The sequence below is a fragment of the Pithys albifrons genome, chromosome 7, assembly GCF_047495875.1.
Source record: "Pithys albifrons albifrons isolate INPA30051 chromosome 7, PitAlb_v1, whole genome shotgun sequence".
In the NCBI taxonomy this organism is placed as follows: Eukaryota; Metazoa; Chordata; class Aves; order Passeriformes; family Thamnophilidae; genus Pithys; species Pithys albifrons.
This window is the reverse complement of record NC_092464.1, coordinates 42,697,112-42,723,443: the sequence shown is the minus strand read 5'-3', so window position 1 is coordinate 42,723,443 and position 26,332 is coordinate 42,697,112. Positions and strand designations below refer to the sequence as shown.

The 26,332-nt window shown below is 39.8% G+C and overlaps 1 protein-coding gene across 5 annotated transcripts in view; it reads right to left on the bottom strand.

The window, feature by feature from the left end:
• The window catches only part of ANO10 (anoctamin 10), a 154,999-nt gene that overhangs the window by 124,194 nt on the left and 4,473 nt on the right, over positions 1 to 26,332 (bottom strand). For 2 of the 5 annotated variants that reach the window (XM_071561166.1, XM_071561167.1), the window contains exons 1-4: positions 5,613 to 5,786; positions 4,379 to 4,561; positions 2,358 to 2,492; positions 664 to 783 (exon numbers count right to left, since the gene is read on the bottom strand). In XM_071561166.1, coding sequence (XP_071417267.1) covers positions 664 to 783; positions 2,358 to 2,492; positions 4,379 to 4,561; positions 5,613 to 5,772 — 598 coding nt within the window. In that variant the 5' untranslated portion in view covers positions 5,773 to 5,786. Of the gene's footprint in view, positions 1 to 663; positions 784 to 2,357; positions 2,493 to 4,378; positions 4,562 to 5,612; positions 5,787 to 8,159; positions 8,301 to 8,782; positions 8,929 to 10,593; positions 11,224 to 19,029; positions 19,154 to 26,332 lie in introns of those variants that run through there. The other 3 variants (XM_071561164.1, XM_071561168.1, XM_071561165.1) reach the window with 3 other exon arrangements.

The following is a 26,332-nucleotide window of genomic DNA, read 5'->3' as shown; positions in this document are numbered from 1 at the left end:
ACACTAAAAGAGAAAAAAACTTGTCCAACTGGAAAAAGAGCAATGGTCTCAATTCAAGACACTGTATTTGATGACCGAAGTTCAGCTGCTGAGCCTCTGAACTGCCCCCCAGCGGCAACTTGAAAACTACAACCAAAGGCCTGTACCTAAAAATCCTGCAGCCACAAGGAAGAAAAGCATGAGCCATGCAGTGCTTCATTCCAGAACATTTGTACTGAGAGTCATTACAGCAAAGATTATCCTACAGCCATCTTAGAGTCAAAAGAGAATTCAGTAAACAGACCTCACCTGTGCATGTCAACAAGTCTGGAAACACAGGTGCTACCTTAACCAGAGCCTAAACCACTCTGCTTATTCGAAGACCATTAAGAACAATGGTGGGTAAAAAAAGGAACTTTGATTCAGGAAGGCAAACAAAGCAACTTGGGCAGAAAGGTAGTGTTTGAGCAGGTGAACTGCAATGGGTAATTTGGGATGTAAATAGGTAAACTCTTACTGAAATAACAGACTTCTTGGTACAATACTTACCTTCCACACAGGGTTTTCAGTTCTACAGAAGCTAAACACTGAAGTTAGGAAAGACCTTTGATCTTCTCAGAGAAATTGCAAATCTCTCCAGAAGAAACCCTGCATTTATTTGAAGTGGAGTAAACATTCACATACCTAAAGGTTGAAAGTCGACCTTCACTCGTTCATACCAGCTGTGACGCAGCTTTTTCAACTCTTCTCTATCATGCAGTGGGAAAATCTGAACTAGGATACCACTGGTCAATAATCTTCTCACTAGAAGAAAAAAAATGGTACCTAGCACTCCTTCAAAAGACAATGAAGTTGACATAAATGAACAGGTCATATTATATATTTAGCAAGCCTAAAGTTTGTTTGAAATAGATCCAGAACTCAAATAAAAAAAAAAAATTGTCTACATGTTGGTCAAAAAATTATTCATAATAGAAAGCAGTTGTACCTATTCCTACAAAGACTGTGTTGTCCACTGGAAGAGAAACAGCAACCTTTTTACATCTATTAACTATTCCATAGGTTTTCAATATAATCAGTTGCAGCTTCAATGCCCAAAAGTCCAACAAATCACAACTGAAATGCCATATGGAGGCATAGGGAGCTTTGTGAGGAAAGCCCCAAAGCCACTGTTGTATTAATTTCAGGAAAGATACTAAACCCACTTCTGAATTATCAGTTGACACTAATTTATAAATCACAACACGTCTTCATTGCAAACAAACTACATATTCCACAATTTGTATTTAACTTTGTTATGAAAAGCAATACTATGTGTGTAGATAAACAATTAACAAGCTGCTCTGAAAGTTACCAGCAACCATATTAAAATAGAAAATAAATTTCAAAAACAGGAGAGTGGAGGCACTGGAAGCTGTGTGATAGTATTTTACCATTTCCCATAGGCATCTGCTTGTCATAACTAGAAAAATACTTGTTATATAAAAACATTACCAATGTAAACTCATCTGACATTCACATGTGTTTATATTTTTTGAACTGCTAATATGCACAGAACTCTTTCTTTGATGACCAACACTAAGGAATAAAGATACTGTTATTAAAAGGGCATACAAATATTAAGATAAATTCTCCTAAGAAATTAGCATTTCTGCCAATGAACTAGTTCCAGTTACCATAAAAATAGCACTAGCTCTCATTGCTTCTTTCTCCCATGAAAAGGAAAAGCTCTTGCAGCAAAGAGGAGGATTGATGAAAACAAATAAATTAAAACTTTCTTCATATTGTGAAATCTTTAACTCTGGAGCACTGTTACTCATTCCAGTACTTTTACACAGAGACAATCAAAGTATATCATTATGTAATTTAAAAAAAAGATAAATATTTTTTATAGTATTTAAAAATAATGAATTACATCAACATGTGTGAAAACTATCCAGCTGAAAAGAACATAAGGCAGAGCCTCAGCCTCACAGAAAGACTGAGAATGGAAGGTCCACTGGAATTAATCTGACCCAACTTCCTGCTAAAAGTGGGTCCAGCTTAAATCAGGCCACTCAGGGCCTTGTCCAGTGAAAATCTGAAAGTCTCCCAGGACAGTTACCAATAATCTCTTTAATACCCTGTTCCAATGTTTGGTTATCCTATTGTGAAAAAAACTTTCTTGATACACATTCAGAGTTTCTCTTGCTGCACTGTACATCCATTTCCTCTTGTCCTATCACTCTGAAGCAGTGAGAAAACAAAGTTGATTAAAAACAGTGGGACTTCAATGTCCGAGTGATTTCTCTTCAATACAAGAAAATTAAATTCTTTTCACAGTGAACACTATCCTACATCAACAGAGTGAGTTACAGACAACAAACTACATTGCTTACCAATTGATTTTCCTGGGTACAGCTTGGCCTGAGGATATCCAGGGATCATTTTTTCATTTTTAGCTCTCAAATTTTCAAGTTCGTGTTTGATGATGTACTGACATTCTGCCATTGTAAGGAAATTGTGATTGTCATCTAAATGAAAAAGAAGGTTGTATGAAATTGTGCAGCATCAGAATACAACCCTGGAACCAAATAACTATAAAAAATTACCAGAATCATAAAAAAAAAAATTATGTGACTATTATTGCCAATGAACATCCATTAGCAAAACCTCCACTATTTAAAATAAACTACTTCTTGAGAATAAGCTTTAACTAGCACAAATCAGCCACTGCATTTTTTGACTACCCAAATAAACTAAGAGAACAAATGACTCAAGAGACAAACACCTCTGAAGTATTAATTGCTGATGCCTTGCTGAAAGACTCTTTCTTAGGCATCCAGTATTTGCCAATTTCAGCATCTCCACAGCCCTTTCTGAGATCCAGTTCCTGAAGCATTTTCATAACAAACCCCAGTAAGATGTCAGGAGAAATCTCCTTTTCAGGAAGCATTTCACAGCAAATATCATACAATCAACAATATCTTGCTCTTATTGCCCATACAACATAACAATAAGCCATTTGAGATAACTAGTTCTGATAGAAATACGGAAATAAGGTAAATCAATAAGAAAACTTTCAAAAAATCCAAAATTTTTAAAAGCTACAGCAACAAATCTATTGTCAACCCCATCCTCAGGAAAAAAAAGACTCTTGATTTCGTTAAGATAATGACCAATTAATTTCTTCTCCTCTTAGGAATAAGAAACAATAAAAATTGCTTTAAATACACCAAGGAAGAAGCTAAAACAGCAACAAAGAATAAGAACATAGTTAAATTGTGGAACCAGAAATATAGAAAGACAACACAGGTCGCAAGAGGTTTTTTATAGGTGGCATTTTTCACTCATCTAAGCCTGGTGGTCAACTACTTTATTCTCAGATTGGATCTGGACAAAATTAAAATTATACTAAATGTTTTTGAAAATAAAAATTACCAGGAGACACAGGGAAAATTGTATTTTAGATTTACAGCAGTTGGCATTCCAGCTCCTGGAGAATCTGTTAGCAATGACAGTCAGATTTTCATCAAGAATGTAAAGGCATGAAATAAACAAAAACGGCATATTGGCAATTGTTCTCAAGGCTTCCTAATTTCAGGACAGCAAGGTCACAAAAGAAGACACCACAACAGTTACTGCACACAGCAGCAGTGGTGAACGGGCATCAAAAACCAAACCTTCAGCTCTATCGTTGTTTCAGACAGAACCAAGAGCCTTGGACACTGAAAACGTGGCAAAAGGCATCACTCAAAAAGGCACATGAGAAGTATTAGCAAGACTAAGCTGGAACTCCAGTATTTACCTGGGGAGAAAAATTAGTTCTGCCACTGTAGGGGGGTTAAATACCTTACAAGCAGCACATTTAAAGTCAAACATTACCACGCTGGAACCATCTTAAAACAACAGAGGAAAAGGAACGATTTCACTAATCACGCCCAAATTCCACTAAATGGCTTTGTAGTGTTTAATTGTTTGATGTGTACATGTAACAGAGAAAAATGTTTCTATTTCCTCCAGCTAATTAGAAGATAATAAGCTCCAAAACTGGTTCACAGAAATTCAGCTGCTGTGCTAATTTATAACATTGATTGTTAATCATAAAATCTTGTTTATCAACTATTTTTCTTGTCTTACTTTCAACAAAAATCTTTCATGTAACTAAGAGACTATTTGAAGCACAGAAAAGCATAAAAGAAAACACAAGCAAAAAATTAAAGCCATTTGAATGAAAAAAAAGCATCATATGATCTGAATTTCCATAGTGAAAAATGAGTATATTTTCATGGCTCGGTCTCCCTATTTCTGTTCACTGTTACCCTTTCAAGGAATAAAAAGCCTGTGAAAGATTTAGCAATGTAATTCTTACAATCTTTAGTCATAACTTGCAATGACGAAGACCCCTATAACAGCTTACCTGCGAAATCTTTGAAAGTCTTTCTACTGCTGTATGTAAAAGTTCTCATTGAGTTATCATTACATTCCTTCACCAAACCCACAGTTTCAGCTCCCACCAACAGCCTTAAGTGGGAAGCTCCAACTAGATAAATATTTTCATTTCCATTTTCCGTGACCAATGGTTTAATCAGCAGTTGCGCACCTTTAAAGTAAAGAAAGGCAAAATAACTAAGAAAACACATTAAAGTCACATCTAAAAGCCTGAGTATTTCAGCATCCATCACATTAGCCCTGTTTAACAGGGACACTGAAAATGCTTCTTCCTAAGGGCACAAAATATTAAGGCTTCAACAGCATTTGGTATGTGCTGTTCAGAACCTTGCAGGGTCACCCCCTGCTTTAGATCTGTTTCTGGGGAAGCACTCATGAACTGAACAACAGGGACAACTTGGATCTACTCCCCAGTGTTCACATCACATTTGCAAGCAGTGCTCCTGCAAACACTCCCATTCGTTTCAAGGAGATTAGACTTCTGACACAGAAACAACTCTAAGTTACCTAACAGAGGCCTGAAACCAAGTTTGTATTCACAAATCCAAACAGCCACAGAAATATTACTGACCATAAGCTATAAGCTACAACATGTATAATAATGTCTTTCTAAAAAATGTAAAAAAGAAATCCAAGGAACTACAAATTAATTAGCCAAACTTCAGTTCCTAGAAGTGTACTAAAATGAGGGTTGAAATACTGTCTTTGTAAAACCCTACAAGCTACCAAGAATATAACTAAAATGAATTTATCAAGATTAAATTGCTTTCTGTTAACCTTGTTCTACAACACAAGTCCTATGGACAGGATGAGAGAGGTCTTCATTTTGGCAAGCCTATCCATGAGCAACAAGAGAAACATGCTTTAGACAACTGCTATAAAAACAGCTATCAAAACTACTTTGAAAGACAGGTTTTCATGTTCTGCTACAAAAACAGAAGAATTCTAGAGTTCAGCTGGCATTTGATCTTAAGCCAATGTTTTCCTTTATAACAGGGTTAAGAGTTATTACATTTTCATGACAGCAACAGGAAGTTCTATTCTTACATAAAATTAAGCAACTTCAAAAATGCAAAACAATGAGATTGGCCAAACAATGGTTAAACCACAAATTCCCTAAAAATTAATCTTCTCTAAGTCTTTACATTATGGTGACAGCTAATTTGCTCCCAAAGTGTCACAGAAGATCATATTGCACTTACCTCCATCTGCTTTTTTGTCTACAATACGTTTAGTGAACCATTCTATGGTTTCCTCTTTGGTGCCTTTTGCAAGTTCAATAACTACCAGAGGCCTGAAGTTGGACTCAACAGTATCCAAGAATGACCAGCTTTCTGCCATCTTTTGTGGTTTTTCCACCATCTCTTGCGGGCTTTCTAAATACAAAAACAGAATAAAATGCTAGGGTTAAAAAATATGTGGTACCAATCTAAAACCCACAAAACTTTATTACAGTGAGTTAGACATATCTGAGCTTAGTAAAGGCATAGGTGTGCATTTTTGTGGACTTACTACTGTGACCAGTCTGAGAAACTGCTCCAGTTGTGAAGACCCTACCAGTCCTCTGTGGCATTTATGTCCTACTCTTAGTAGGAAAACTTGTTGCTACATGTAGTGAAGTAGTAGCTGTAGGAAAGCAAATAAGTACATTCAAACAACATAATAGGGAGAAACTGTTGTCAAAAACAACTGCTGACAACCCCCTACAGTGTATTTGTCAGTAAATGAAAATATTAACAGAATCTTCGTCAAACAGATATTTAAAATCAATAAACTTCTCATGGCAAGAGTATGTAAACGTATTATTAGTTTAAGGAGGAACCTTCTCAGTTAATATTGTAAAGCTTTAATCATATCAAGGAAACCTGTATCATCTTGGGTAGGCGAGGACACCCACCATATGGGTAGGCAAATTGAGCACAAAGCACTTCAATGCCTTGTTGAAAGCTATAAACCAAGTGTTCTGTGACAAAGTCCAGCTGCAAAGCACTCAGCACCAGCACAGCACTATGTGCAAAAAGTCCAAACGATCTAAGTGGATCTTTGTAGAAACACAGACCTGTTGGGGTTGGAAAAGAACTTTGAGTCCAACCACTAACCCAGCACTGCCAAGTCCGCCACTAAACCATGTCCCCAGGTGCTGTACCTACACAATCTATACGGCTTTTAAATACCTCCAGGGATGGTGACTCAGCTGCTTCCCTGGGCAGCCTGTCCCATTGCTTGGCAACCCTTTCTGTGAAGAAATTTTTCACAATATCCAGTGGCACAACTTGAGCCCATTTTCTCTCATCCTATCACTTGGCAGACCCTCACCTTGCAACAATCTCCTTTTAGGTAGTTGTAGAGAGCAGTAAGATCTCCCATGAGCTTCCTTCTCTCCAGGCTAAACAACCCCAGCCACTTCTCTTTAGTTTTGTCAACAAATTTTATATAAATGATTCTACAGAGATCGTTATATCATGATTCACAGAGCAACTTACAGGTGTTGATATAAAATGATAAATCTGGTAATTAACCCACCCAATTTGAAAAAAAAAATAAACCACCAAAAAACCTATCTCAGACTTAATTTACTGAATTTAAAAGTTAGAGGAAGGTTTGGTGATTTTGGTTTAATGTGTTTTGGGGATTTTTTTGCTATTAACTTGATTGAAGAAAGGATTATACCCACTGACTTTAAGTGGTTTTCCCCCTCCTGTTCAAGCAGTGAAATTACTTAAGTTGCTCTAAGGATGCAGTCCAGCTTTTATGAGTTACACCTGTGTGATTCAAAGAAAAATTACAGTCCCCTGTATTTCATATAAATTATCCCACAAAATACAGTGATACTGTAAACATGTGCATGTCATAATAAACACTTGTGACTGCCAAAAAAAGCTTTGAATCCAAATTTCAGTGAGGTTTTCAGTCAGTTTCACTTGCCTTTCCACATGCACACAATTTTGAAACGTTCATATTTACAGCTCTGAACCCAAGTATGTACATCTTTAAAAAAATACTTAATAAAGTCCTTAAAAACCGTTCAGATGCACTAACAATGGATCAAACAAAGAAAATCATAACCAGGGATGAGGCACTGTAACTGGGATTGTCAATAACCGACTACACTGTTTTGACTGTTTCCACCTTAATGCATCGCTATCCACAATCAGGTGTTGGGGTTGTTTTAAGACAAGGCCTTAAACATTGTACATGCTGCAATTCCTAAAGAATTTAAAGAATGAAAAGCACTACATAATTATTATATATTACTAGTTAAAAATATAGCTTTGCAGAACAGTTCCTTTCTGAAAACCTTTGTATAAACAGTGTGCTACTCAGTGACGTTCATTTATTTGCTAGCATTTATTCAGAATCATTGTGCTTGGCATAGTGACTATGTAAGAACTACTGAATCATCGCAGAATCACAGAATGGCTGGGTTGGAAGGGACCTTAAAGACCCAACTCATTCCAATCCCCCTGCCACAGGCAGGGACACCTTTCACTAAACCAGTTTGCTCAGAGCTCCATCCAGCCTGGCCTTGAACACTGCCAGGTATGAGGCACCCACAGCTTCTCAGGGCAACCTGGTCCAGTGTCTCACAGTAAAGAACTTTTTCCTAATACCCAACCTAAACCTACTCTTTTTGAGTTTGTTATTTTTTGGCTTTCAGTAAGATTTATTATTTTCAGGCTTATTACTACTGGGAACTAGTACAGAGCTGAAGCACTTTTCCACATCGTAGCCGTGATTTCCAAACATACTTTCCGAACAGCCCGTCCAACGCCCGGAACAGACCCTGTGGGAGGTAACTTGGCCCCTTCTTTCATTCCTGCACAGTGTCAACTTGCGACAGACCCAGACGCGCAGCGAACAGACACAAAGCCCCTCTCAGCCCCCGGCCCAGTCACGGAGCAGCTGTGTGGTGGCCGGGGGCAGGGGCCGGGGCCGGGGCCGGGGCCGGGGCCGCTTTGAGACGGCCCATCACAGCTGCCTCCCGCTGTTAGGCTGCGCCTCGCCCTCCTTTTACAGGAATCGGCCGAACAGGGAGGAGAGACACCAGGCGGGCCCCGCCATGGCGCTGCCGGTGACTCACTCCTTCCCTCCCTCCTTCCCTCCGTGCCGCCCGGCTGGGCCCGCTCCCTGCGGCCCCCACCCGGAGAACGGGCCGGCTCCCGCGGCCGAGCCGGCTGCAGACCCGGTATCCTCCCCCCGGGGACAGGGGCAGGGGCAGGGCGGGGGTGGCAGAGCCACCCGGGCCCAGGGACCGGCTTGCTCCGTTCCGCTGCACGGCCGGGTGGGCGGGCAGGGGGGAGGCTCCTCCCCTGGCGGCGCCGGCAGCGAGGGCCCCTGCCAGCCGGGTGCCGGCCGCCCACTCCCCACTCACCGCCGGGGCCGGGGCCGGGGCCGGGGCCGGGACCGGATCCACATCCGCAGGGCAGGGCGGGCAGGGGCGGTGGCCCCAGGCAGCGAACCCGGCCCGCAGCGGCGCCGGCCCGGCCCAGCGTGACACCGCCCGCCGGCTCCGCCCCGCCCGGCCCGGCCTTTGCACCGAAATGAGCTCAAAACGTTATGAGCTGTTATGTCACTGCTGTAACAACCCTCGTGTGGACCACGAGCTCTCACGTCACCCTCTGGTTTATTTTCACCTTTCCCTCCCTGTGCTGTCTCCTGTCACAGAATCACGGAATCAGTTGGGTTGGAAAAGAGCTCTTGAGATCATCGAGGCCAACCTTCGACTGAACATCACGTCAGCCAGACCATGGCACTGAGTGACATGTCCAGTCCTTTCTTTAACACCTCCAGGGATGGTGACTCCACCACCTCACTGGGCAGCCCATCTTATCACCCTTCTTATGAAGACAATCTTCCTAATATCCAATACAAACCTACCCTGTCACATCTTAAGACTGTGTCCTCTCATCCTGTCAATAGGCTGCCTGGGAGAAGAGCCTGACCCCCACCTGGCTACAACCTCTTTACAGGAGGTTACAGACAGTAATAAGGTCTGCACCTCCTTTTCTCCAGGCTGAACACCCCCAGCTCCCTCAGCTGCTCCTCAGAGCACTTGTGCTCCAGACCCTTCAGTGGCTCCGCTGCCCTTCTCTGTATTCACTCTAGCTCCTCAGTGTCCTTCCTGAATTGTCCTTCCAGAACTGGACCCAGGACTCGAGGTGTGGCCTCACCAGTACTGAGAACAGAGGGACAGTCACTGCCCTGGTCCCGCTGGCCACACTATTCCTGATACAGGCCAGGATGCCATTGAGCCTCTGGGCCACCTGTGCACACTGCTGGCTCATGCCCTTCCCTGGACACAGCCCAAACCTCCTCCTGGAGCTTGAGCTCTAAAACCCCCTCGCTTCAGCTAGGTCAGTTTTATTTCCAAATGTTGCTTTGCACAGGCAAAAGAGGACATTTTTGCATTTAGATACCAGCCTTTCATAGAGAATATATTTCCACACACCCATCTGTAGCTGGGAAGCAAGCACTGTGACTGCAGAGCAGAGGTGATGGGTGGAGATGACCAGCAAAACATCCTCCTCTGCTGGGCTTGGGGAAGCCTTTTCAGCGTATTTGGAAATAAATACAGATTTTCACATGTAAATTTTATGGTGAAAAGTTTGATTTGTGTTTGGAATCCTGTATGAAATACCAGTTTCTGGTTATAAGCTTTTCTTTTGTTTATAGTCAATAAAGCAATGAGGGTCTAGGACATCCTGGAAAATGGATATATGCGAATACTTGAAATTCAGGTACTACGGACTGCAGTAGGGAGTATCAGACAGACACCATCTGTACCTGACAGTCTGGGCAGAATGCACAAGTCAGACTTAAACTGTGTCTCAGTCTCATCCAGCTTCCAGTGGCCTTACCTAATAGTTATTCACCTCTGAGTATCTCCAGCTGCAAAAGCTCTTAATTCCTGGAGAAAAAACATGTCAATAACAGACAGGTGGGTTTAACAAAAGAGGGTTTTTTTAGAGGGTTTTTTTAGACAGTTTTGCATATTGGGCGTCTCCAGTTCTGATGCATCTCATTGAATATCCACAATGTTTTCATGGGCTTTGGGCTCTTTTATTTTAAGAGCTCTCTGGCCTTCTTGGCCTGACATCTTCAGTCTGCTAGTGGTTTACAAAAAATCCTTTTCAAACTACTGCTGACACCTCTTATATTTATGAGTTTTCAGTGCAGACTTACCATTATCCAATTACTTGGGCCCAGGAAAAGATAGTCATTCAAGATCAATTTTTTTTCTGGTATCAAATTAATTTTTTCTACTAGACAGGGTCATTAAATGTCAATATTGCTTGATGGGAACTGCCACATTTCCTCAATGTCGTGTATCCACTAGGTGTCACATTCTTGCTATGCAATGAATTCTTAACAGTTTTACTCTCAGTTTCTCCCTAAAATGTTTGCATTTTGCTAGCCATGCATAAGGGTTAGCCCATAATGCCATGTTCACAAAAGAAAAATAGGATTCATAAGTAGATGGTGGATGTGTCTACAAAGTAATCTACACACACATACACTGCTGGCGTAGTGGAAACTGTCTCACCATGATGGCAAAAAGTACATTACTTTGTGCCAATCACAGTGTGGTAACAACTAGAAATATTTCCTTAAGAGGATTAGCTAATTTAAAGATGGATCAGATATGCCCATCCTAAATTGCAAACTGCACTAGCACTATAACTAAATATAAATCCCAAGCTTGTATCTGTGAGTGACTAGTCCAGTCTTGCGATTCTGTTAGCTGATTATAGATCTTCATGGTCTGTCTCTCTCAGTCACCATGCAGGCTGCAGACACAGTAGAATGGATGAGCTGTAGTAAGGCAGGAAAAAGAAAAAAAAAAGAAAAAAGAAGAATCCATGAAAATGTCAAGAATAAAGGATTTATTGTTATTCTGTGGTCAACTCTCTTCTCCCTAGTCTAATGACTACCACAATACTTCACTAAATTAACAAGCCATTAAGCTACTGTGAAGTGAAATTATTCTTTACATCTGGTTGAACCTTTTTTCATATTTTGGGTATAGTTGAATGGCTAGCTGAGCCCATCCAACATCTCACTGCTACTGAAAGTGTGAGCTCTTACTCCCAGTCCACCATTACCATTTCCTTCTCCCTGTGCCTTTCATTGCCAGGTGAGTGGCTCTGTCAATTGTGGCATTCACCAGGTCCTTCCCTGAGCCCATTCAATTTACCAGCACCACAGAAACCCACCCACTTTTACCTTGTTTTGCTTTGTTCTATTTTAGTGATTTAAATTAACTCATAAAGAGGTTAGTTAAGATCAAAAGCTGGCACAATGAAAGCACCTTTCCACACAGTAATTCTCACTAATTCAAATATATGTAGATGTATGTGTGGTGTGACAACTATATTTCACATAGTCACATAAATGAGACTAAAACTGGCTCTTATCTGAAGTAATATATAATAGCAATCATTCTCTTAATATTTACCTTTACCTAGGGTTTGAGGTATACCGAAACATTGTCTTATCATAAAAGTAAGGAACAATAAACAGCAAAATATCCTTTTCACTCACAAGCTAACACCATATTAGTTTCATGTAAAATGGATGATGGGACACCTGAAGTTTAAGGCTAATATTAAATCACATTATTACGTTATTAATGCTAATTACATGAAAATTTTATCAATTAAATTTCAATTGATGTATGTGTCAGAGTAAGATACAGCAACATTTTACCAATCTTCAGCGGTGTTTTTGGTCAGATTATACAGGATCTTTCCAAGAGTGCAATAAACATTATTATAATGTTTTTAACTTCCTGCAAATGGAGGGGGAAATTGTTTTTGAATCACACCTGGCACAGTTTTTACATCCTGACAGGAATTTTCATGTAAGTGTGTTCAGGTAGTCCAAGCATTGTTTGGGTCAAAGTATAGTAGCTTTGATTCATAAATACTGAGCGATGAAGCTAATAGATTGTAATTTGTAAACTACAAGGAAGACACATCTCTTGCATTTCATATTGTGTCTACCTGATTAGAGACATCTAGCTTTATCTTACGCATCTATTTCCAAATAAGATCATCAAGGAGCAAAAAGCCCTGTTCTGTCAAATAAAATGGAAACAGCATAAAAGGAGGAGGATCAGCCTGCCTCAGCCTGGAAGAGGAGAGAGAAACCATTCCCAAATTATTACACAGGAGGAGCAGGTAAAACCCAAAACATGCATAAGATGCTAATCATAATTTATACATGAATAGAAGGAAAATAAATTAAAAGTTGTCAAGGCAAATAGCATCCTGGTTTATATTAAAAATAGTGTGGCAGGCAGGCCCAGGGCAGTGACTGTCCACCTGTACTCTGCACTGGTGAGGCCACACCTGGAGTCTTGTGTTCAGTTCTGGGCCCCTCACTACAAGAAAGACACTGAGATGCTGGAGCAGGTCCAGAGAAGGCAACAAAGCTGGTGCTGGGACTAGGGCACAGCTCTGATGAGGAGTGGCTGAGGGAGCAGGGGTTGTTTAGCCTGGAGAAGAGGGTTCTCAGGGGAGACCTCTGCAACTACCTGAAAGGAGACTGTAGCCAGGTGGGTATTGGCCTCTTCTCCCCAGACACTTAACAAGAGGAATTGGCCTCAAGTTGTGCCAAGGCAGGTTTATATTGGATATTGAGAACAATTTCTTCACCAAAAGGGTTGTCAAGCATTGGAACAGGCTGACCAGGAAAATGGTTGAGTCATCATCACTGCAGGTATTTAAAAGACGTGTATGTGGCACTTGATGTCCCAAAGGATGAGTTAGGATCTTGGCTTACAGAGCCATGCGTGGATTTGTCAAAATAACATATGAATTCATATAAAGACTTTGCAGTTTACCACTAGAGCCCAGTTAACATCACTGTGATAGCGTCAGGGGTAAAAATGCTGCATTTTACTGCATTTAGCCAAATGGAGACATGAGGTTACTGAGGTTAAAGTGTTTCTGATTAATCTATATGGCCTTCTGTTGTTATTGGCTATTCTTTCATTCAAACAGTTTACTAGACTTCACCTTCCACCTACTGTGGAATTGTCTACTATATCCTATGACCTAATTGTCTATTCAGAAGTAACTCTTCACTGGAATTTTCAGTACATTCTGTTGGTCTGCCTCCATTCAGTGACTGACATATGACACCTTTTTTTCTCTCTTATCTAGAGACTTCACCAATCACAAAGGCTGGAATTAACATTTTCTGCTAAAACAGCAGCAACAACAGAAAAGCTATTGTGTATGTTTAAATTTAATTTTCTTTCTTTGCATATTTAGTATTATTGAGAATGATATCTGTCATTCCGCCTGGGCAGAACATACTTGGTTTATTTGTTCAGTGCATGGATAGGAACAGTACAGCCCAGCCAATTTGTTAATTACTGTGATAGCAGAATTGCACACATTCTAATGAAACGTGCAGTCTGGATTCTTCAGCAGCCATGATGTTATGCCTGAGGCTGTGCCTCACAGAGGCAGTTCCTGACTGTACTATCTGATTACCAGTCTTTCAGTAGATTGTGTTTTTCAAATACCTGTTCTAATAATATCTCTGCATGGATTTAGGAACTGAAGCAAGATTATTCTAACTTTTAACTAGGCTGCTATATTACGATCATAGCAGAAAGAGCTTAAACAAGGTTTGGGTGAGTCAAGTTCAGGCATTTATTATTTAGTAAAAGTCCTTCCAGTCACTACCTTCAAAGTAACACTCACTGAAGATAACAACATGATAAAGCTCCTTACAGTCCTATGCTGAGGGCTCTGAATTATGAATAGGAATGACTGTAGGAGGGCTGAAGTAGTTAATGATTCCAATTATCTTTCCCTCCCTGTGCCTGAATTCAGCCACTGGACAACCACAGCATGAGGCTTTAAGGCAAACCAAATTCAGAGAGAAGAAACAACATCGGCCATTCCCAACTACATCAGATATGCACATGGCTTATTGTGCTTCATGAACTATTTAGTATGTTCTTACAGACAACTTGATGAAAGTATTGATATGAAATGCAAATGCCACATCTTTATACAGTCCATTTTACTCTAACTTTTAAGTAGTTTGAAGCATAACTTGAGAACTGGTATTTTATGGAGCTCTTGATTATGAAAAGATGAGTAAGTTTTTCTTCACACTGCCATAAATTGATTTCTCTAGGGAAATGCATTCACTTAGACATTTAGGCAAGGGCTGTAGCACTGGCATACTGCTGGTAAAATGATAATAGATTTGACAGCTGCTCAATAGCTTTAAATCTAAAGACTGGTGTCTGTTTTCCTTTCATACAATATACTCTGTAACATTGTAAGATACATTAGCAAGTCTAATTTTTGTTTAACTTCTATCTCCTGGTATGAATTTTACATCTGTTTATTTGACTATTCTCACCATTGCTTGGAAAATGACAAAACTAATCAAATCCATTAAACTACAGATATCTTATTGCTGTTAATTCCTCCTTCTGAGGTCCCAAATTTGTCATTATTACTGAAGCCAGTCTAGTTTTACATAATACATCTACATAATCAGACACCATTTTCAGATGACCCCAAATTGATGTATACTGGTGTTTACCCATCAAAGACTCCAAAACAAAAATAAAAATCACAGGTATTGAGTAAATCTTATTTTTTTATCAGAATATAAATGTAACCACTGCACTTCACAAAATTATGGACCTTGCCCCCTTAGAAACCAACAACACCAAGAAAAAAATAATGAACTAATGAAATAGCACCATTTGAAATATTCAGTGAAATACTGTAGCAGTCACTGAAATTATACTAGCTGTTAAAGAGAAATGGAATGAGTCAAAAGAGAAAGTCCTTTGCTATGATCTCTTCTACAGAGTACTGACAAGTAAAGTACTGACAGAACTAGGCAGTGGGCATATGCTATTGTTAAAAGACTGCATGTGCTGATCTAAATCAGCACATAATTTTGGCCTCTAGTTAGTTCCTTGAATGCAAAGTGTGGCACAGTTTTTCCCCATCTGCGTTCACGTGGGTCCCAGTGCTGTCATCAGACGTTCAGCGCATGGGGTAATAAAGACATGAGATCTGCTGACAGTTCAGGGGGACATGAGGAAGTGAAACTGAAAAAGTGTTTAACCTGCCCTGCCTGCTATAGTCATGCATTCAGAAATACTAGATACTAAATATTTGTACATTTAAAGATGTTTTATAGAAATTTTAACTAATTAGAGCTAGTACATTATCTTTATTAGCATCAAATAGTCCACTTAAAATTTAGTACTATGAGTCTGTACAGAAAAACCTTGATTTTATCAAGGTCTTTTGTCTGTAATTCTATAATCTGATTTGAAGCACACTTAGATATGGAAAATCTAATTTTAAGAATTTTTTATTTTAATAAAATCATGTCCAGTCAGCAATTAGAAATACAATGTGGTAAAAAAGAAGAAATTCTATATCTGTCCTCTCTTAGCTCCTTCTGAAGCAGATGTCTACTGTTTGCTGAGATGGAATTTGCCCTGTTTTAAGTTGCAGAAGGGAGTACTCCTTTGTGCTGGTACTACAGTGAAATAAGCTAAGCAAAACATTAAATCAAAGGATTCTCCATTCTTAATATGAAATGTCAACTGCAAGTCAAGAAAAGATTAACAATTATTGTTGCCCTTAAAAATCTTTTTCCTGGGGGATCCAAAGTCATGAACTAAAAAGAGAATATGGAATGAAAGTTCCATTTGGAGTTTTTTTCCTTTTCAGGAAAAATAACATTGTACTTTGGTTTTTATGTTATATAACCAGGAGTCTGTGTTCACTTTGGATTTGATGAGTGTCAAGAGTTTGGGTGCAGACAATCTCAGCCAGCCCAGCCTGGGTGTGAGTGGGTGTACTTAAAGCTGGAGGTGAGTCACTAATCTTGCATGGAAGGCCCTAGAACTCATGAGAACATAAATGCTTTATGTTACTGCACTGTTGGTGCGTGGAGGCTCTACACAAAGTCAACAGATGAAGGCTTCTCTCTTCTGTGTAGGGCCGTGCATTGGAGGGGTACACCCTGGGCATGTTGGGCTCTGTGGCAAGAACACACTCCCCTAGAAGGCACATAAGGCAGGCAGGCCCCCTGGGCTGGCACACACAGAGCAGCAGGGACCAGCAGTGCAGGCAGAGACATACTTCTCTTGTCTGACAGAGAGCCACAGCCTTTTCCCAGGCACCTGGAATGATGGCTCTGAGAGCAGCTGCAGTGCTACATGGATAGCATCAGTTCCCTGTATGACAGCAGGGAACCAGGTGGTGAAGGCCAATGTGAAGGTGTGGGAGGATTAAATCCTTTATTGCTTTATTACATCCATGCCTGCAACACTGTCTATGATTCTTTCTCACTTAACTATGAGAGAACTCAAATGTTCTGGGCACTCTGGAAATGCTGAGTGGCTGTCAGCACCCATTTATGTTGTCACTCTGAAGCTGACAGCTTATTAACAAAAGTGAGAATAAGAAGAAGTGCTGGTCCTGTGTCCCAGCTGAACCAGCTTGTCTGAACTGAAATCCCACCTCCAGAATGAGATGGTCTCAGGTGTCCAAAAGTAGTCACCACACTGGTGTAAATGCAGAAGTAACACACACAGTCAGGCACTTACAAAGGGCTGATGGTCAGGACTGAAAGGCTGCCCTTAGTAGTATACAGCAATTTGATCAGAGACATGGTTTTCCACATGCCAGATAGGTAGGACCTGCTGGAAATGAGGATCTTTGTGTGTCTGGAAATATGGATATGGCAACAAGTGGTAGAACAGGCTGTTCTGGGCCTGTTCCAGCTTAATGTGGTTGTGTACTCTGAAACCACTGAGAACGTGTGCAGCTGCAGAGGTTTACCAATTCAGACAAGTCTGAAACTCACACTAACCTGGCTTTGAAACACTCCAATCTAAAACATTCTTGGTGTTTAACTTTCTTAAAGGCAGGGAGATTGCAATGGCAGGGAGATTGGTACATGGCAGAATTAAGATAGGTACTGATAATATTAGACGATGTAATTAACAGTATCCCACACTGAAAGCAATGATCCACTTGGCAACACTGACCTAGCATGCTGTAAGACTATAGGTATCAGCATCATCTAGCCAGAAGAAAGACATGTAAATATACTGGGGTTTTCAATATCCTTTGCTTACGCAAGTGTTAATAAGCAATACTGAGTTACTAGATACATTGTAATTTTTTCCTTAATCATTAGGAGCATAATTAAAAACACATCCCTTTCTAACTTTTTTAGCGACGTGAAAGGTGTTTTGCCTTCAATGGGCAACATTTATGCCCTGTTTAGTTAAGTGGTCTTTCAGGAGGTCTCAGTTTACTCCTGGGATTTTGTTGTGGAACCTAAGTAATGTTTTATGGTAAATATGAAGAAAAACAACATGGTAAGTTTGACAAAAAAGTTACCCTTAATTAAAAAAAATATGGAGGTCTTACAGTAAGATGTAATATAATTTGTATAATATTGCTTTAAAGACTTTTTTGATTGATGGACATTTGACAGATTCTTTTATATATTACTATCTTCTTTGATTTTGTTATCTGGATCTGTAATTGTAGTTTGGTTAATTTTTTTATTTGCTTTCCATGGGATGACTACATTTAATTGTTGACTTATTCACTGTGTCATCATTCAGCTTTCTGGGGAATGCAATGGGTAATAAAGGTAGTTCACCACTTTGGTTTTTTTAACTTCAGAAGCCATCGACATTTAGTGGCTATTTTAAATGTACATGTTGGGTACATGACAATTCCAACAGCTTTTGAACATATCTGAGTAAGGAGGAAAATTGTAAAGAAATGATAGATCCTTAAGAGACCAGAAGAAACAATGTCAGCATGTAACTGACCTTTATTAAAGCTTCTTCCATACTAGATACCAAAATCAAGTAAAAATTGAATCACAGTAATGTACCCAGTACTGTACTCTATACAGCGTGGAGTCTGTTCTTACATAACTCACATATACATGTTTTTTAATGTGATTTATTTGTCTTGACTCCACTAAGTTCAGCCCATGTAACGAAAGTATAAATGTTTGCATTTTGGGGCTGCACGCCAGTGCTTTGACACATCGAGGTGAGGAATTGGTTCCCCAGATAGGTTCCTCCACACTTCTGTTACCTGAAGGAGAGTCAGCAAGAGATCCCTGAGCGACCTTTCAGCTGCCACTCACGGAGATTATCTGCCTGATCTGGAGTCACTTGACACACCCTTGGGTATCAAAGAATCTGCAGAGAACTGGCAGATACACCACAAGACTGAAGACAGATCTGCACCATTCTGAAGCAACAGCGGGAAAACAGAAGAGAGACACCACACAGAAACACAAAGGGCACTAGGCAGCTAAGTTTAGGCAGCTTATTTAGCTTTTTACTTCTCTAGTTAGGTGGGCACTTTATTCTTTTTTTTTAGAGAGGACTGTTCTGCATCAGCCTCAAAAGCCAACAGTTCTCTACACAAGATGTTACTTATCAAGAACATGATTGTATACATTTTTCTCATTTTCATTAACAGGTGTACCTATTATTTTTTCTTTCCCACAGCCTATAGTAACATATTCAGACAAGCAACATTTGGTAATACTGTTAATAAATAGTGTCCACATACTTACCTCATGTCATGCCTGTGCTTTCGCAGCACATCAATATCAATTACTGTGCTCTTCATGGAATTCTAAGTCCTTGATTTCTATTATTTCACCAGCAGTAAAAATCATAAGGAAACTCTGGGTGTGTCTACAAAGAAAACACACGATTAAATAAACACTCATATCAGTGGATTGCTTAGCCACACACCAGTAAGCATATGGAATGTTTTGACAAGAATAAACTTTAAGTTTCCTCCTTCTTCTCAGAATTGCTCTACATGTCCAAACATCCTACATAGCAAAATGAAGATATGCCTGTAGCATGGGGAGGTATCTTTAATTCAGTTAACATACTTACAAGTTACAGCGAAGATGCAGCAACATAGTCCAGATAGTACATTATATAAATCAGAATACAAGCCATAAAAAAATCTAGCAACATGTTCTGAACCTTCTGGTTGGTTTTTCAGCTTCCAGCAATCAGTAACCAAAGGATTGGGATGGAATTTGTATCTGGTCACTGTCTTCAATGACAACCAACAGACATCTTCCATTACCCTGCCTGCTCCCTTTACTATAGTTCTGGCTCTGAGTCTTCAGCAGTACCATATTCCACTATTTCTGTCACCTGAAAAAAGAAATTCCTTCTGATTTTTTCCCTCTGTACTATGATTCACAGGATGTTGTGAGATTATGTGAATGCTTGCTTCTTGTTTACCTTTCCACACCATCCATTGCTTTAATGATTTTTCTTGTGCTGCATTCCATTATCACTTTTCTAGGCCAAGAATTTAACCCATTTAACTTCTCCACATGTGGTAGGTATTCTCCACCTCTGAAAGTCTCTGCCATCCTTCCTTTAACTTTTTCTTGTTCTAGTCTACTATGCCTTTTGCAAAATGGCATAAGCAGAACTCCATATGGGAGTAAAATTACTTCAATCCAAATTAACATGCTTGAGCTTATTCCTGTTATATAGTTTCATTTCCTGTTCTGTGACTAAAATGAAAAGATTAATTCCTGTAAGGTGTTTGAGGAATTAACTTGCAGCTATAGGACATATACCAAAAGGAAATTGAATATATCTCTAAATAGTAGTATTCTCATAAGTTACATAGTGATTGGCCTTCACTTGACATAATGGTGTCATTTTTTAAACTAATTTTAAAGAAAACCACGAATAGCACAATGTTCCATATTACACAGGATATACTGTATGTAAAACCACAGATCTGCAATCAAAGACAAAAGTTCTGCTGAAACCAAGGTGCCAGACAAACAACATACATTTAAAAACAAAACAAAACAAAACAAAAAATTTAGAAACAATCCATTTCTATCACCCAAAGCACAGAAACAAGCAAGATGAAACCAAGAGTCTCATGAAGAAGAGAGAAGCGTATCCAAGCAACAGCACTAAGACTCAAAAGAAATAGGTCATGTGAAGAGAAGCACTAAATTTAGTAATTAAATGTATATTCAGCAGCAAAGATAAAGAAGGGTTAGTGAAATAACATCAAGAAAAACAAAAGAAATTAAAGACTCCTGATCATAATATTTTCTTAAGCTGAGAGACATTTCAGACATAAGCTGTGCACTTGGTTGCAATGGTACAACTGAAAAGAAATTCCATGACAATTAACTGTCTTAAATTTGTATGAAATATAAAACAACTCAAAGCAGATTTTGGTCCAGTATTTTATTTTTGATCTGTTTTATCCCAGAAGCCTGATAAGAGTTCTAGTTGATTGTGTCTCTGAATATGCAGATAGAAGTTGTAATGTGTTAAGTTGGTACAAAAGTACAGTGGCAAAACTTTTACTGACATCACAGGGTCTTGCAGACAACCACTACAATTTGGGTTTGATCCTAATTAGGTCAACTACAGAGCTCTCCTGCATCACACAGAATTGTACACATGACTTAATGAGAAGGTGTGACCGCAGCTGCTGTTGGCATCCCATCTGGACCTAGTCAGTTCAGCTGAAGAACTCGTTCACCAAGGAGCTTACCTGGAGGTGTGACAGCCAGCTGTCTTGAGGCACAGATGTGGTAACACTGAACAAATAACCCTGTTCCACAACCTGTTAGAAAAAAATTATTCTCTTTTCTGCCCTGAAAGATTTTCACTCCATTTCAGAGACTGTCTTGTTAAATCATAGAATGCCCAGGGATGGCATTTGTTGTAATAGTGGAGTTTCTGTCACTTCAGGTGTACCAACATTCACAAGAGCAGTTTCTTCCACTGTTGAATTGCAGGTTTTCCCACCTTTGGACAAGGTCTGAACTCCATGAACACTCCCTTGCCCAACACAGAGGCAGATCACGCAGCTGACCGGTAGTAGCTGAAGGACAGCTGAATTAGGACCTTGGGGGAACACAGAAACTTAAAGCATCCAGGAAAGGAAAGGGCTGACTCCGTGAGCATCAGGGTCACTTGTCCTTTCCTCCTACATAGCTCAAGACTTAGCAGGAGCTGAAATCTGAATATAAATTCATCCTGTAAATTTGCGGTCTCTGGGAGTAGCCACTGACTTTGCTCTGTGGGCACTGCTGAAAATAGTGGGCCCAACATAATTATTTAATCATGCTAAATCTGCCTTTGTTTAGCAATAACTGATAACTGACAGTAAAAAAAATATGGGCTGGAACCCAGGCCAATATGACAAGGCTGGAATGAGAACTAAGATATGTGGTTTGAATGTGATGGGAAAGGTTCAGTACAGTTTGGAAGAACAGTGCGTGTCTGTCTGTCACCAGCACTCAGTAAGCAAACAGAAAAAGCCACGGAGAGCAAGAGAAGCAGCACTTACATGTCAGCAAGAGAAAGCTGAAAGAACAAACTGGAACATGACTTTATGCCTTGTGTGGTTTGATTCTTCCTCTTTCTGAGGAAATAAAATACTGTATACATTTCTTGCAAACTCAAACAGTGCACCATAGATGTAACTGGTTTCTCTGTCACTGCATTCTCCAATTTAAAAAATACTCAAGACTGAATCTGGTCAGCAACAGAAGCTACAAAATAAGGGGAAATAAAGTACTTTGAGTTTAAGCTGCTACTCATCTTGACATTGCTTTACAAAAGTGATCTTTATGTTAAAAAGGCCAAACCCCAAGGAGAAAAATAATTTTCATTTTACTACTACTTACTACTGCTATTTTCTACCAGTACAAATAATAAATATTTTTTGCCTTATTGAACCCTAATGATTTACCATCTTTTGAGAAAAAAAAAAGGTCAATTTCTCTCAAAAGAAGGAACAACAATTAAATTGTAACAAAACATGTTGACTGACTTTAAATATTGCTTTCAATGTTCTCTTCATATACACAAAGCAAACTAGTAGAGGTAATTATTCTTTACTTATGTTGTGTACATAAATAACTGGGACTCAACATGGCTGAAAAATTATCAGTTATTTTACAAATTGAGCTGAAAACATTTATTGTATTTCAAGTATAGAGAAGTAGTAAAATAGTATTTTTAACAAAAAAAACCCCCTTCCAGTAAGAATTTATTTCACAAGAGTCATGACTGGAAATTTTCAGGGTTGGAGCTTACCAGGTATCAAGTACAATACCCACTAGATGTTTCCTGTATTTACCCAGTGGAGATTGTTGACCAGTAGGGGATTGCAACATATGTTTTAAGGCTAAAAAAAATGAGATGTGGTTTTATGTAAAAAGAAGACTTCAAAACATTGCACTAGTTTCTATTTAAAACCAACAGGCTGAAGATGAGGTCAGGATTACACCAGAGAATTTGCACTGTGTTTCATGTTTAGCCTAATGAGGAGCAGGATTGTGAGGAGGATTTTCTGGATTCAAACCTTCAACTAGTATCAAGTGGAGTGGCATGGGCTCCAGAACATGAGGCAGCATAATGAGTGTTCTGGTGGACAGGATCCACTTTTTACCAAATTCTGTAGTGATAGGAAAAGGGGCAATGGTTTCAAACATAAAAATGGCAGGTTTAGATTTGATATAAGGAAGAACGTTTTTATGATGAGGATGATGAGACACTGTAACAGGTTTCCCAGACAAGATGTGGATGCCCCAGCATTGGAAGTGCCCAACTTCAGGTTGATGGAGCTTTCAGCAACCTGGTCTATTGGAAGCTGTCCCTGCTTATTGCAAGGGGGTTGATGACCTTTAAAGGTCCCTTCCAACCCAAACCATTCTATCATTCTATGAGTTTATGATTCTATGACATCAGAAACAATAAAATCAGAGCGTTGAAGGGTCCTCAGAAAGTCAGATTGACAGTCTCTCTGCCTCCAGGCAGCTTCACTATACCTACTAAATTTCTATTTATGAAGGATGTGTATGTAGCCTGTTTTTAAAGACCCCAGTGACAGACTCTGACCATACCAGTTAACCTTTCCCAGTACCTCTACCCTTAAAAAACATTTGTTCTAATGTTTGAACTAAAATACCCTGGTTGCAATTTCTGTCCCTGGTGGACATAGAAAACAAGTTATTTCAATCTTATCAGTAACTTCTCATATACTTGAGGGCTGCTGTCATTCTCCTACTCTTCCCAAATCAATCAGTCTGAAATAATTCGCTGTTTCCTCTAGGCCCCTTGGCGTTCTGGCTGTGCTCTGGGTGGTCCACATCCTTCTTCACATGCAACACTCAAAACTAGCTTTACAACTGTTAAGCAAAGCAGAATTCCTTGTCAAGTCTTGCAAACTCTAATCCTCATAATACATCGTAGCAGAAGACTTACCCTTTATTGCAATAACAAGCCATGGTTGACTCACACCCAGCCTGTGACCACTCAAAGCCTGAGTTACTATTATACAGAACTGCTACCAAACCAGTTTTCCCCACCAACTGATTATTCCTGCCTAGGTCTGCAGCTATTTTGGTTGACTAGCTTCCCACTCTTTTCGTATTTCTAACTGAAGATCATTTTTTATTTTGTCCCTGACCTCCATCATACTTACTCCCTCCCAGTCTGATAAATATGTGAATTTGATAAGCATTTTCCCTTTTATAAGCATTCATCTAGGTCACCAGATTCTGAATCTGTGCAGTCCAACTTGACACACATTTCCATTTTGATAGACAACCACCCTGTAATTCTGGTTTTCCAACAAACATTTCATGACCTAGCTGCAGATCAACACAGAACATACTTTATTAATTTGTTTACGGAAATCACATAAAAGTTCCCTGGCAATCAAGACATTGAATTTACAGCTCTTCTTTATCCATAAGGTATGTCATGCTGTTAAAATGGCAAGCAGATTTTTGAGATTTTTTTGTGATTTCTTGTTGCCGATTACTCATCCCTATGATATTTTTCAGGGATGTACAAATATATTTTCCACTCCTTTTCTAGAAATTAAAATTAATTTGCTTAACAATGTCATACCTTCTTTCTTTGTTCCTCCCTCTCCTTCACCATGCTTGTCACCTTACAGCGTCCCTCTATCCTATCTAACATCCGTAACTTCTCAAATGCTTTCATTACTGACACTGAGATTCTGTTAGCAAGACCTTTAAATACACTGAGACAAAGTTAAAGAGAAACTTGAAGTCAGTTTGAAAAAACCTGGCTTAAATACTCTACCCTTTGCTTACTGAAAATACACCTGGATAGTGCATTAATTTCCTTATTTTACTGATCCTGGATAGTGGAATCTAAAAGGTACTGCCTTCCTTTCAATTTTCTCACTTTGCAGTTACATAAATATTTCTACCTCACACAATTATTGGGCTTCTGGAGTGATGGGGGATTTTTTATTTTGCTTGCTAGTTGCATTTCATTTCATGTTTGTGTCTTTCTGGTTTTGCTCCTGTGTGCCTCTGTTACACTTTTAGTCTCAGCCCTAACAACCAACCTAAAAGCTTACTTACTTTCTCCTTTCCTATAGGTTTATTTCTTCAATTTGAGTGATTTAGCCAAGCTGATTTCCTAAATACAGTTGCTGATTTCGCTTCGCAGTGAAAACCTCTCTCTGTGCTCTTAATATTAGCAACTCCTGTGAATTCACTCTTTCATATACCCGTTCTACAAGCCTCCCAGGTGATCCCTGCCTTCTTCTCCAAGTTCATTGAAGGTTGCCTTCCTGACTTTCATGGGGTTCAGGTTTGTTACACTCCTTGCTCTGGTCCTGTGTATCAGTAACTCACTCTACTATGTCCTGGACAGTCTCAACTAATGCTTACCCTGACCTTTTCAGCTAGTTGCAATCAGAACTCGAATAGCCTTATTGCTGTGTGGACTTCTTTAGAAAGTCTGGAAGGCCCATCTGTCTCCAGCCTGTGTGTTCCTGTAGGTATTGACACTCACAGGTGAGGGACAGGAAACAGAAGGTTGTGGCACAGGGATCTCACAGCGATCACATATGACCGAGGCAGACCCTTGATGGAAGCACCCTTCCACCCACCTGAAAATATGAAACCTTGTCTCTCCCCAGACACTCCTGTGTCTAGAAGGGATTTGAGGTTAATCATGTGTGAGTCACATACTCTGGAATAGCCAAGAACAACAACATGGAAGTTCTGCCTAGCAACACAGCTTATCATGGCCTCAGCTGTTGATGATACTGTTATATTAAAAAATAAGTATCTAGGCACATCTCTTTGCAGTTCACTTGCTCCTTGGAGCACTTAAATTTCTCCTGGCCTCCTTGTAGCTGACTCAGCTGACACAATTACTCAACTTTCTACCACAACTGCTGTGGACATGATTTCAAAACGGTGCCTATAGGGCAGATAGGGGCTCTGAATGCAAACCCACTCCGAGATGGTGTGAACAGCAGCTCAGTCAGGACTGGTACATTTTTTGCTCCCATCACGTGACCCTGGTGAAGTAACCAGCAAAACATTTCTTACAACTCTCCTCAACTATATTCATTCATTCAAGTGCCAGGTTCATCAAAGACTCTGGTTTGTCCCAGACATTCACTCCAGGACTGTCCCCTTACAGTCACGACCACCATGTCACTGATACCCCAGTATACAGACAAGCCTGCACCCAGAGAAGGATCAGACATGAGTCCTGGAAAGGGCACAGGAAAGCCTGTCCTCCTGCACAACAAAGGTGTGAAAGTACAAGAGACTGAGACAGTGTTTTCCTGTGCAGGGCAGGCCTGGGGCACAAGGACCATAGCAAAACATTAGCCTTTCCTCAGGGAAGGTGCCCCATGCCAACCATCCCTCACCATCTCCAGGAATCTGCGTTATCTGTAGAAATAATCTCCTAAGGATCACCAGAGCCAGAGATACATTGGAAGATGCTGGCAAAATGAAAGTGAAGGAAGACCTCCAAGTAGCTGAATACTTTCTGGTCAAAATCTATTCATTTTAA